The sequence below is a fragment of the Bidens hawaiensis genome, unplaced genomic scaffold, assembly GCF_021521415.1.
Source record: "Bidens hawaiensis isolate Kalapana, Puna unplaced genomic scaffold, B.hawaiensis_p1.1 tig00057610_1, whole genome shotgun sequence".
In the NCBI taxonomy this organism is placed as follows: domain Eukaryota; kingdom Viridiplantae; phylum Streptophyta; class Magnoliopsida; order Asterales; family Asteraceae; genus Bidens; species Bidens hawaiensis.
The window spans coordinates 11,720-25,907 of record NW_027500372.1 but is presented as its reverse complement, the minus strand read 5'-3'; the positions used below and the strand labels follow the sequence as shown (position 1 = coordinate 25,907).

The following is a 14,188-nucleotide window of genomic DNA, read 5'->3' as shown; positions in this document are numbered from 1 at the left end:
GTATTTGAATGACAACGCATATATTGTTGGAAGTAATTTCGAACTTCAAGTCACAAGTCGGTGAACTTAAGGGACCAATGTTAACAAGTAGGTCATAGTTGGTTATGTTTCCTATTTGTATTGTAATTATAAGGTAATGTATTGGATAGCAAGTTAGGTTAGTCTATATAAACCAAGTTATGGTTAGACATGATTATAGATGACGTGTGAGATGCAACAAAGTTAGGGTTCATCTAGAGACACACACGAGATGTAACCGAGTTAGGGTCCATCTAGATGCAACCGAGTTAGGGTTCATCAAGTGTCAAACCGAGTAAGGGTTTGAGAGTTTGAAATCAGTTTTTTAAGTGAGATTTTATGATTAATATAAACGAGAGTTATTCGTTTAGTTCGTGTTTGATTATCAATCTGCGACTTGATATATATTCAGGACAATGTAACTGTAAGCATTGGCGGATACAGTGCTTAAGGAGGGTGGGCACAGGCCCACCGTCCAACCGGTATTCTTAGTGTAGTTAATAGTATGATCTTCCTGTTTAAGCTAAAATGCCCACCCTCCAAAACTCTAATCCTAATGCCCAAACTAATGGTGGAAATAACATAATGAAAAGAATATGGATGAGCATCTTCTGATAAACGATGATAGCTGTGGGTGAGATTTGTAATTGCAGGTGTGTGTAGGAAGAAGGAAAGAGAAATAAAATAGGGAAAATACCATAAAAACCAACATACTTTTGATTTTTGTTAACAAAAGTCCCTCAACTCTTTTTATGCATATTAAAGTCTCTTAACTTGATATTTTTGAACATAATTGTGAATATTACCTATGATAGCCGGTTTCAAGTTTCATAAAGTAATAAACATAAATTTATTATATATAATAAAAAAAATTAAAACACACTATGGTTTCAATCTCCTACCTTACCTGCACAATCAGAGGACCACCATGAAACCAGTAAACCTTCTTTTTCCTTCAATCCCCTTGCTCGCTCATTCAATCAAAACAAAGCAAACTACAAAAATACCTAAAATCATGGACGCTAAAGCCCTAATTTGGCACTAATGCTACTTGAAAACAATTACAATAACCCCAAAATCAAATCAAGTCAATTACTTACAATCATCTTATTCTCCTTTACAACACCGCTACAATTGGGCCTTCAACCACAACACCACCATGAGAAGATGAAGATTGTCGAGAGAACGCTAGCAACAGTGACAATGAGCTTAAGGATGGGACCGACACCTGTCATCGGCGTGGCAGAGCACACAGAGTCGATATCTTCGGAGAAAATGTAGTCAGCTGGAGAATGCGTCATGCATATCCCGAAACGCAGTCAGTGGCGGATCCAGGAATTTTTTTTAGGTGGTTCCCTCTTAATATATAAGGTGGTTCCTCTAGTATTTCTATATATCCGTACACTATTATTTCGAAACTCGGGTGGTTCCGGGGAACCACCCATTTACTAGCTGGATCCGCCAATGAACGCAGTTGTCGATCCCAATGTACGTGTGGGGCTGCTGCGTAGTTCATTTTCTTAGTGAAGTGTAACATGGAACAATGATTAGGGTTGGATCTGGATGTCGAGAGATGGTGTTATGATTGGATGTCTAGGAGATGATGAATTGAATTTGTGTTCTAATTTTTTTTTATAATATATGTTTGTAGTTTTATTATTATACAAAATAGGCTATCATAGGTCATATTCACAATAATGTTCAAAAATATCGGACTTCAATATGCACAAAAAAAAGTTGAGGGACTTTTGTAAATAAAATCCAAAAGTAGGTTGGTTTTTTATAGTATTTTCCAAATAAAATATGATAAAAAGGTTAAATCCTCCTAACTTAATCAACTAAAATAATAACCTTTCAAAAAGTTATATATCTTATTAGTGAAAGAAATCAGGGATGGATGGGAGGCTCTGACTAAAAAATATTTTCGTTTCTCTTTCAATTATCATACTTGGCATTTTATTAATTTTATTTGTGTATTATGTATTGTTTTAAGTTTATAGGTTAGTTCACATATACTGTTATTATGATTTTTAATATTATATTTCTTATTTTAAAACAATTTAGAAAAAAGTCTAGCTCAAACCAACATTTTTTACAGCTTTTAGTTCAGGAAAATAATAATTATGGTACTAAGGTGAATCGGTTATATTTTCTTGCACAATGACCCTTCAGTTTTAAAGTTGAGGTTTCGTCACTCTTCTAAACCAATTTTTAGTGGTTTGTTTCCACTTCCTAGATATTTCTCTTGCCTCTAAATCGTTAATATTTATTTGCAATCTGATAGCTTGAGAGAATGATTGTTTTACATTTTTCGTTTTTTAATATTTATTTTTTGGATTTTAATTTTCTTTATTGTAAGAAAGTTAATAATATACTCAGGGTTTGATGATGAAAGGGTTTCATAAATAAATGATATGTTTATAACCCGTTTAAAAGCTATCTAGATTTGGTGACCCATGACCCGCTTATATTTTTTACTATAAAATTGTTTATTAATTATAAATAATAAATTTTTCTTTTTAAATTGGATATTAAATTTTAGTATATCCCTATTTTATAGGATTTTAATATCAAATAATTGGTAAGATTAATTTTTAATTTAACGGGATGTTATAACCCGTTTAAGAGCTATTTGGTTATGGTAAGATTCATACCCATGAATTTGGGTTAAATCAATGAGAGACCTCTATTTAAAAATCAAGCAATGTGATGGCTTCTGTAAAATGAGGGAGCGACCACATCATCACGAAGTATTTTAGGGGTTTCATTTATAAGTATTATAGATTAATTGTAAAAAAACTTTTATTTAAAAGGAATCCATGTAGTCTGAATCCACCACAGGAACAAAAGGCAAAGCAGCATCGGTAACCTAGATTATTTCACCGTCAATTAATCCACGATGAGCACCACGGCTGCTGGGAGAAACGGAGGAGTATTTGAAGGACTATACAAAGTACTTATGCGCCGTAACTCCGTCTACGTCACTTTCGTCATCGCCGGTGCTTTCCTCGGTGAACGGGTGGGCTAGATTCATCACCTGCTCTAATTTACAATACACACTATATATATATATATATGTTTTAGTTTTCATTTGATTAGTTAGGTTATTAGGTTTCTGTTATACATGCTCGTATTATTGATTGATTGACCTCATATTGTCATCGTAGATCTGATTATATTTACTAGAATTGTGATTTGATGCAACAATAAGCTGTTTTTAGGGTGCCTGGGATTTGATTGTCCAAACTGATCTTCTGATTAGGTGAATAACTTGTTTGATTAAGCAGCATCAAGTTGCATTCTTCAAAATGGTTATTTCACAATGCGACAAACAGATGAACAATTTTAATAACCGATCCCAAGCACCACATGAGTCGAATGAGGTGCATGCCTCTTGAGTCTTGACTATATACCTTTTTAGATTGCACATACAGGTTATTATTATTATTATTATTTTTATTTTTATTAAAGGGAAAACTTCACAGAATAATAACGAAGTTTCTCCTTTGCTCTACTAATGTCACTCAAGTTTTATTCTTGTTCCAGTATTGCGTAATTACCAGTTGCCACTTGCCAGGTTACCGTTTTTATTTTTATTTTTATTTTTTTTGATAGTTAATGCTTATGTGCTTCTTACAACTAGTGATGTGGATTTTTAATTCACATTTGCTAAATCTTCAGTTCATTATCCCAAATCAGATCTTCGTTCCCTGGAAAAAGATGCTCATAATCCCACATCCAATTCATCTGTTCACGAGAAATCCCAAATCAAAGTCGGTTCATAACCCAATCCTATTCATCGATTGTTTGCTGAACCTTCAGTGGATGAACGACTGGTTCATTCAAATTGAGTCATTGAGGTCCCTTCCATTGTTAGTCACTCACAAAAACAACTGATCTGTGGAAAACCTTGTCTCGTCTCTTTTATGATTTACCAGTTGAAATAAAAAATGCATATGTACAAAACTATACATAATTTTGGCAATTTAATCGACCTTGATTCCACCTTCAATCGATTCCAGCAGCCTGCTAATTATTTATATTATATATTAAAAGGCAAGTTGGAAAGTTTGAAACTTCCAACTTTGGCCACCAAAAAATTTAAAAGGCAAGTTGAAAAGTTTTAAACTTTCAATTATGGCCACCAAAGTTATTTATTTGTTCTTTAAACTTTAGTCATCACATTTTTGCGCACTTATACTTTTGGCACGCGACTTTTAGCATTTCAACTTTGGCCAAAAACATTATTGTAATGAACCGAACCGATACCGACCGACTTAGCGCCTTGCCGCAACACGCCGGTTTAAAGCATCTACAAAGAGAGCGTTTGAATCTTTTCGGGTTTTTGACTTAAGCGTAGAGTTCCTTCGCGAGTTAAGTTCGAGCCGCTGCAACGCGTGGGGTCTCTAACTTGTTTCATTTATAAAGTAATAATGCCACATGACTATTTGTATAAGCATTAGAAGTTATAAAAATAGTGTGACCACTGACCAGTCACCAGAGACAACACAGTATTGATTATTGAGTGAATTTGATTGAACAAGTGAGTAATTTGGTTACTAGTCTGCAAAGTTAATCCTTTAAGTATATCGAGGGTATTTATATCTAAATTTGGGCACTTGATATAAAAGCCTATCATAAATATTAAAGTGTTATGCAAATAAGTTTCTGGCATGCATGATGCGTCATGCGTGCACCTTCATCTTTCGTCTTGGTGCGTCTTGCAATTTTAAAAACCAAGTTCGTTAGCATAGGCTACACGAGTGTTTTTATTGTATGGTTAAAGGGTGTTTGTGTACTATGCTTGGTTTGTTAAAGTTCATGAGTGATATCATTGATTATATGTGGATGAAGTTGCTTTGAATCAGCACTTGGATTTTCTTGTTTAAAACCGCTTATAACTTATTTAATAAACAATGAGGAGATAACCAGTTTTGATAAGCAATCCCAAATGCCCCTCTTAGGTCCTTACCTATTTAACTTTGTTTCTTATTTGTCATTTCATTGATTATCAATTATTTATGGACTTATGGTTCTTTATATAAAAGAAATCCGCCAATTGACTGATATACTTGTGCCGATTTATGTGTCTCAGGCAGTTGACTATGGAGTTCATAAACTCTGGGAGAATAACAATATCGGGGTAAGTCCAGCTTATTCTCGAATCTTGAATTAAATCGCATGTTTCTTAGTAATTTTTTCTAGTAATGCAATCGATCAGCGATCAATCCTTGTAATTATATCTTCTCAGGTTTTCATATCCTAGTGGTTATTCTTAGCATAGTGTTTATTTTTAATGCAGAAACGGTACGAGGACATTTCTGTTTTGGGACAGAGGCCAACAGAATGAAAATCGTTGTCGTGGTGATACTTTTTTTTCCTTTTTCTGGCATTTGAAGGGATAAAATTCATATGAACATTGGCAATAAGTGTTGACTTTTTATGGGGTCAAACTGGTTGTGTAATCACAGAACTAGATCCTTCAACTTTGCAGAGGATTCAATTCTCATTATTGTTTGAATATTGCTCTGCTTACTTTATGAAATTCTTTTGCAAACTTTTATATGATCTTTAGCGTAATTGTCCGAAAATCAAGTGTTATTGTTTTTGCATATTTAAGTTTATGTCAGGTGTATGTATATTGAAGTCGATAGGAAAAATGGATAAGAATGTGATCCTACTTTTTTAATTACATATAGGTGCATAGGTTAGTTTAGAATAAAAATCCACTTAGAGTTGTGAAAACTTTAGAAACTTATTTTCAACCACATGTTTTTAATTAAAGATTAAATTTTGTGGTCCATAATTAAAGTTAATAAAAAAATGTTAAAGTTAATTTACACTTTTTCTCTTAAGAAAACAAATAAAAATTAGTAAAAAAATGTAAAAAAAAATAGCAAAACATTTTTTTTTATGTTTTCGATGTTTTGTATTAAATGTAACAACATATATTACATGTAACAACAAAAAAATGATGTTACATAGGGTTTTCATGGGTTTTCACTACTCAAGTGAGTTTTCATTCTATACTTTGCGTAGGTGCATAAATTCCAAAGTATTTGACTTATACTTTTGTTTATTTAATACAATTAAATGAACTTTCACACATACAAAAATGGTTAAAATATTAACATTTCTTTGAACAAATTCCTTTGACAAACATATATTATCAATTTTGAAAAAAGATAAAAATGATATGTAAACAAGTTTAGCAGTTTACAATTACTCAAGATTTGCTTGTTAAAATATTAATTAGGCCGAGGCTGAATTAGCTTGAGCTTGAGCGTATATTGAAGCTCATTTAATTAACGAGCAAGAGATCCAGCCTCACTTATTAAGCTCAACTAGACTTCTTATTCTTGTCATTTATATAGCTTTTATTTGTATATCAAATATATGCATGTTTAATAATTATCATCGTATATAAGTCGTGATAACAATAACTAAATAACTAATTGGTATATAACATATATAAAAATTATATTAATAATTATGCATAAAATAGTTATTAATGCATCTAATAGAATAGTTAAAACAAATAATAACGTAGCTCATGTCGTCAAGGTTAAACTTGTAAAACTACTTATGAGAGTTTAGTTCAAATTATAAAAGTTGATTTTAATATAAAATAAAACAACTCGAATTCTCTTGTATTAAATGAGACGAACTCAAGCTTAGAGGAGCTCATACTCAACTTGGCTAATGTAGACTTCTAAAAACGACATAAGTACACTTTTAGAAAATTGTTATAGTTATATATAGTCAAGAAAATTCTAAATTTTTTTCTCTCTAAAAACTTACTTAATTAACCTAATTATCAATTTTTCCAAGTACCGCGATTAGGTTTATGAAAAAAATTGTACAAAATCATGTTTGTATTCTTATATACAATGTTTGTATTCTCTAAAAAATTGTACAAAGAATAAAGTAATTTTGTAAATTATTTTTATAATATCATCATAAATAAATATAATTATAGATTATAATAATAAGTTTCTAAAAATAACAAAATATCTTTATCAAACTTAATAATACGTCACAATGAATAAAACCAGCCGTTAAAACTCCATTACAGGCTACCCCGACCACCACCATTCCACCGCCGATCACCGGCTCAGCTCCGATATCCTCTGTTTTCCGTTCACCGTCGCCGATGATTATTCACACCTCGTCATCCATTCTTCTTATTCCGGTATCTCGTTTCCCCCATATTATTCCCTAGTTTTGAATTTTGTATATTCATCTTTGTATCTAAATATCTAATAATAATATTATTTGCCCTAATTTTTTTAGTTTTCGAATAACTTCAAGTTCTTCGCTTTCTCATTTAATCCCACATTCTTCAATGCATTCAATTTTTTAATCTAATTCATAATTAGCGCCTTAAGGTTTCCTGTCATTATAGACACAATTAAGGTTCATAAATCATACATTCATATTTCATACTATGGATCGTCTTCCTGTCGAAGTAATCGGCAACATACTATCCCACCTTAGGGCTGCTAGAGACGTCGTAATCGCCTCAACAACCTGTAAGAAATGGCGCAAAGCCTGCAATAAACATCTGCACATGCTTTCGTTTAATTCTGATGACTGGCCCGTGTTTCGTGACCTCACTACGAGCCGGCTCGAGATATTGATCACGCAGACGATATTCCAAACCAAAGGGTTACAAGGTCTGTCTATATTAATGGATGATGTTGATGAGTTTACGGCTTCTGCGGTTATTGCGTGGTTAATGTACACACGAGAGACGTTACGCTGCTTGTTTTATAACGTGCGTACCACGCCGAATGTGAATATTCTTGATATCTGTGCGCGGCAGAAGCTTGAGCTTTTGGTTTTGGCTCATAATTCGATCACGGGAGTTGACCCGAATTATCAAAGATTTGTTTTCTTGAAATCGCTTTCTTTGAGCTATGTTAAAATTTCATCGTTGGATCTTAATTTGTTGCTCACCGCGTGCCTGAAGATAGAGTTTTTTGGGCTTATAAGTCCCGAGATTGCCATCACTGATGCTCAAGTAACGGTTGAGTTGACTAGTCAAACGTTGAAGAAAGTCTATATCGAAGCGATAAGTTTACTTTAGAAGCCGATAATCTTGAGAAGCTGCATTTGAAAGATTGTGCACTCGAGTTGTTTGAGCTAAGTGGGAATGGTAGTTTGAAGCATTTTAAGATGGATGACGTTAGCATCTTGCATCTCGACATTATTGACCCTATGGATGATCTTGAAGTCATTGATGTAAGCAATTTCACCATCATTTGGTCAAAGTTTTATCAGATAATATCAAAATCTTCTAAACTGAGAAGGTTAAGGTTATGGAACGTGGTGTTTGCTGACGAGGTTGACTTTGTTGACCTCGAATCGATTGCTTTATGTTTCCCTGAATTGAACTATCTTGCGTTGAGTTATGAGTTGAGAGATGAGTTGAAAGAGGGTGTTCTTAGTTATAGCTTGCAGGGTTCGTCTTCGATGGTGAATGTGACGGCTTTGGATGTTGGATGGACGGTTCTTGATGTGCATTTTGCAGATTGGGTCGCGTGTTTGCTTGAAAGGTGTTTGAATCTTAAGAAGTTAGTTATTCATGGGGTTGTTTCTGAGTCAAAAACACATGTTGAGTGTCATATGTTGGCTGGTTTTACTTCATCAGTTGTTCAAGTTATGAGAAAGTACATTCATGTTGATGTTCAGTTTATATATGAATAAAGGTTTTGAAATATTTTTTTTATGGAATAGTTCTCATGGCAATCTTTTTTATATGCTTTTGATTGATGTCTCTTGTGGTGCCATTAAGTTATTTATATGCTTTTGATATATGTTTGTTAATGTATCATTTTGTTACTCTTTTATTTGTTTCAAGATGGATAAAAATGTCAAGCATTGGGGATGGGGTCAGTTTCTCAGTGACCTACCACAAAATAGAAGACAAAAGGCTTTTTAGTTTCAAATTATCCAAGTGGAGTAGTTTATATGATTTGAAGTTTTGTATAAATGAATAATAAATACGTCTTTTTCAGAGTTGTTTCATTTAATAAATAACTAAATATAATATTTTAATTACTTTATTCTTGTAATGGCATCGAGATCTACTATCTACTACTTACTTTTTATGCCACTTGTCACTCTTTTAACCATTCTCCTCTTTTTAACTCATTTCCAATATATGCAATATATGTATTCAAACTTATAATTTCATGTCCCTAACTATCATATTTCCTATAAAAATTCAAAAAGATAAATTTAACACTATAAACCAAAACCCATAAATTCAAAACTAAAATTTTGTTTAATCAGGTTGAAACATTTACATTACTTCCCTTTTTGTTTATGTTTATTTTGGAAGCTACAATCCTGGTTTATTAGGTAACGTATTGTTTAACACATACTATTTTTAATATTAAAACTTTCTGAGATTTATAGGTTGTTTTCTCTTCTTATCTTTTAACTTGATGTTTATCCCTAAAAATCCGTTTGTTTCATCTGGTTAAATCATTTACCAAGCTTATTACATGTAAATCCAAATTCTTTGATTATTTGTAAAGTTCTCTCATGGAAGTTCGTGTAATCCGGTATTGGGATAATCATGTTTTGGATAAAGCTGAGCAAATCATCTCAAAGGACATGATATTTATTTTTAAACAAGTATAATTTGATATGTGTGTTAATATATACTACTAGGTCGTCATTGCCACCTATATATTTTTTTATTTTTTTTAATATGTTAGAATTTTTAATTCTTTTTAAATGTAAGGGAAACATGATTCATGAGAGTATATTAAAAAAAGTTTATGTACAGATTTGTGAGATACATATTTAAAGATATGAGTTATATTATAAAAAACGTTTCCGTTTGTGACTACAGTATTAAATACCAGTATGTGAATAATGACAAAGAAACTCAATCTCTATTTGAAGTCAACTTTTACACCCTGTGAGGATTTTGGTGCTGATTTACACGGATTCAAGTTTCATGACATTGATGCACTTATTAACAAGATTATTAAAAATGGGGAATTTATAGTTATAACTATTTGCTCATCATATTTTCTAAATTAAAAATGTAGTACATCGCTTTTGATATAAACTTCGGTTTAAATCATTATCCACTGTTTTTATCATTTGTTTTGTGAGTCTTCTATTTAGTTCTACTCTCATGTAACAATAACATATGAATCACCATCACATTCTTCACTGTTCTGCTACAACCTGACTGTTATAAAAATTGTTAAATTTGCAAATAAACTTAAATCTTAGCATCTATGAATAAATTTTAGATTGACAACTTTATTATACCTTTGTGTGATAGATTTGCTATAAATTAATGATTTCTCGCCAATTTTTTCAACATCTTAGTAACTACAAATATGGTATGACTGACTATAAGTAAGTAGTGTGCAAGAAACCTAAAAAACCGATCCGAAACTGAACAAATCGAAAAATCCAAACCGAAAAACCAAACCAAAACAAAAACCGATTATAAGTCTCGAATCTGGATCACTACAATTATGATATCAACAATCTAGGTGTTGGTGCGGAATTCCAATACTGGATGATTTAAGAACACAAACACAGTACCAAGAACTTGCTTCAAAACACACGTTAATATTAACGTCGGGTGCTTAAGCACTATTAATACAATACTCGTCTATGATACTAGACGGCCAGAAATACAAGTGAACGAACAACCCTTAACCCTATACAATGCATTCTATATATATAGGGAACTAACCACTCAAGCCCAATACTAACCAAAAGCCCACCGAGATCCAAATGGATCTCGGTTTACATACACAGCCCAAACAAAACAAACATACTAAGTACAAACCAAATAACTAGGCCCAACAATCTCCCCCTTGGTTTGTAGCTTGGTTCTCAATTATGCTCCATATAATCGATGTCAACGTCTTTCAAACCACCTGCCCAAAATTTGCATCTGATAATAGAAGCCACCATGCTTGTATATTCTTTTTCAGCCGGTTCAAAAATCGGGTCGGCAATTATCTGAAATGCACTGAGTGTCTTGATGTCTTTCTCTCCAAGCTTCAGTAGATCTCGTGGGTCAACAAATCTATACTGCCCTTTGCCCTTCTGCAGACGTACAACCACGATAGCAGTTTCACTGTCATACATCAAGAATCTCATATTATCCAGAGTACCATCTGGAATAACTTTAGGCACAGGAATACGAGTAACTTTCTTTGTAGCAGGCCACATGACATTGACCATTGTCTTTCCTGTCTTTAGATCCACGACCCCCTTTGCTTTCTTCAAGAATGAGTCTGCAGTTGGCATCTTTGGAAAGCCTTGATCAACTTGATTTCTCATAAAGTTCCAGAAATCCCTACCATGTTTATCATTTGTTGGATTGTGGAATGGGGAGTTTATCAAATCACTGAGATCCACCTTAGTCCAAGAACTAAAGTCTTTCATCTTATTATAGTACTCAGTGGTCCCGGTCTTCCGTTTAACCCACCAAATGTTCTTTTCAGCATCAAAACCCCATGACACAACTCCAGAACGATCTCCATACTTATCCGAAAAACCCTTTTGAAGAGTAACAACGAATCTGTCTGGGTGATCGGATGATTCAACATTCTGATTGGAGTTTTTCATCACCAGTAGCTTCTTCTGAATTCTATATTACTTTTCTTTGGTGAGTGGAGGTTCAGATAGATACTGTTTCAGCGTCTCAGATTCATCTATACTTTCAGCCTGACGAATAGTAGATCTACCACTTTGATCAACGTTGGGCATCTTTGAGGCTTTATCATCACTGCTCTTGAATTCATCTCCAAACTTCTGAACGAGTTTTTGTTGGAGGTCTAGATAAACGGCAGTTAACTCTCCCATGTTGGACTGAAGCTCTTTGATCTTGGAGTCTTTATCTGAATTGCTGGCTTCCAGCTCTTGAATACGCACGTCTTTCACGACAGAATCTTGTTCAAGTTCAAAGACTCTACGTTGAAGAGCTTGCACATCAACGGGAGCATCTTCAAGCACCACTCCCTTGCCTTTATCTTGCAAATATCTTTCTTGCATAGCCAGAATCTGAGCAACCTTTTCGGAAACATTTGAGCTTGATTGACCCAGATTGGACGGGCCAGAAGATCCAGAAGCAACATCAGTGTATGACATAGTAGCCTCATCAGTGGATGGAATATCTGACTCAAAATCAAAATCACGAGCAATGTCATCATGCATCTGATCTTGAGTCAGTGGCTCTGCAGTGGATGAAAATGGTTCAACTTGAGTCTCTAGAGCTTGTGACTCAGGTTGTGATTGTTGCTGTAGGCTAGTGGTTGTTGTTGTTGCTAGTGTTGTGGTTGTTGTTTCAGTTTCACGAACCAGCACGCCCGATCTCGGATCTTTCTTTCTGCGCTTTCGTGGAATGAGATCAGCGGCTGGTTCCTCAGGGATATCAACTTCTTCATTTACAACAACTGCCTGAGGAGGCTTCAGAGTGGTTGACTGTAATAATTCTTTGAAGACTTCAAAATCTCTTAATTGCTCATCAGTCAGAGCAGTATCCTTTTCACGGTGTTCTGTCTCTTCTTTTTCCTCTGAACTGATCTCGAATGCAGCAGACTGCCTTTGAACAGGTGTCACATGTTCATCAACAATTTGAGTTGTAACTGATACAGCTTCAGTCTCAACAAATTTACCAAACTTTTCCAGAGCATTGAGGCCCTGATAGAAAATCTTGGAGCCTTTCCTGGACTGCTTCATTAACCCAATGTATCAACAGATTTGACAAGGTCAGTGTAGTGAGAGTCAAAAATCATTTGCAGAAATCTAGGATACATGAGGAACATCTCTTTCTTTTTCCCTTTCAGATTGCTCATCATTTCATTAAAAACGAACTTGGAATAGTTATAATTCTAATCCATGATCAGAGCAACAATAGCAGACATCTGAGTATGACTGATCTCGTCAGATCCCCCCTTTCTTCCTGACACGCATGTGAAGAACGTGTGTATCAAAAACCTCCAGTATGGGTGAAATAGTTTCTTGATTGCTGGAGGATAAGCACCCTCATAACCCATCCTGGTAAGAATCTCAGAGACGGCAGTAGCAGAGTATTCTGTCGGGTGATCAGGTTGATCACCAAACAAAAGCACATCCCTTATAATAGTCTCTGTGATGACGACCGGCTTATTCTGCACTTTGGAGTCTATCGACACAACTCCATCTGCTCCTCGTGGATTGATTTAGGCATTATTCCAAAAATCAGTGATCATCTTTCTGCAAATGACATGGTTTTTTCGTAATGCATGAGAAATCCTGCCAGTGTTGAGGCCGACAATCATAGACTTGAATTCCTTGTGGGCCAGTGGTGGATCAAACAAATGTCCAACTATGTTATGTGTGTCCACAAACTTTAACGGAGCTTGATCAGCCATTTCTGCACCAAACGAATCAAGTTAGTAAATACAAACTTGACTATAGTTATATTTTAAAGCAAACTAGTCATTTTTAAGACATGAGGGGCCAATGATGACAAGATCACATTTGGTGGGCCAATAGAAAAATATAATAATAGTGTCACAATTGATCTCGGTCTACAATCAGTTTTCTGTCAACAAGAGATTCGGTCTAATAAGGTTTTCTGTCAAAAACAAGTGTTTTCTGTCCAGATTGACCGAGAACATGAGTTCTCGGTTAATCCCAGCGTTTTCGGTCAACGAAAGTCAACCGAGAACATGAGTTCTCGGTCAAGGCTGGGAGATCTCGGTCAACGAAAGTCAACTGAGAACTCCTTGACAGCTGGGGACAGAGAACCCTTTGGGTTTCTTCTTGGAATGTGTGTCGTCTTCTCCAAGTCATCGAGATCTCCATTAATCCTGCAACGCAACCCCTTTAACTTCCAACAATTAACCCTAAAACAATTCTCCAAGTCAATGACGGCTTAAATCCTTGCATCTCACAAGAGTAAGCAGTTTAGAGATCACTCATTACCTGTAACACGATCAAAAGAGCACCAAATACAATAGAATGTGATTAGCTTATGTTTGTGGGATTTTCGGCTGAGTGGTTTGAGAGAATTTGAAAGTGTTATTGAATGAATGAGAACAAAATCTGGGATAAATATCATTTATACCCAAAAGAGATGGGTCGAGTAACCACAAACAAGCCCAACCCTTTGTTTCAGCCCAAAGACATGTAATCT

At 34.5% G+C, this 14,188-nt stretch overlaps 1 protein-coding gene and 1 pseudogene across 1 annotated transcript; both read left to right on the top strand.

The window, feature by feature from the left end:
* Positions 1–2,917: 2,917 nt before the first annotated feature.
* LOC143601910 (cytochrome b-c1 complex subunit 9, mitochondrial-like) lies at positions 2,918–5,368 on the top strand. Its single transcript, XM_077079182.1, has 3 exons — positions 2,918–3,037; positions 5,114–5,161; positions 5,321–5,368. Exons 1-3 carry the CDS (start codon positions 2,918–2,920, stop codon positions 5,366–5,368), a joined length of 216 nt encoding a protein of 71 aa, XP_076935297.1.
* A 2,090-nt stretch (positions 5,369–7,458) lies between these two features.
* On the top strand, positions 7,459–8,727 carry LOC143601909 (F-box/LRR-repeat protein At1g67190 pseudogene; annotated as a pseudogene).
* The last annotated feature ends 5,461 nt before the right edge of the window (positions 8,728–14,188 follow it).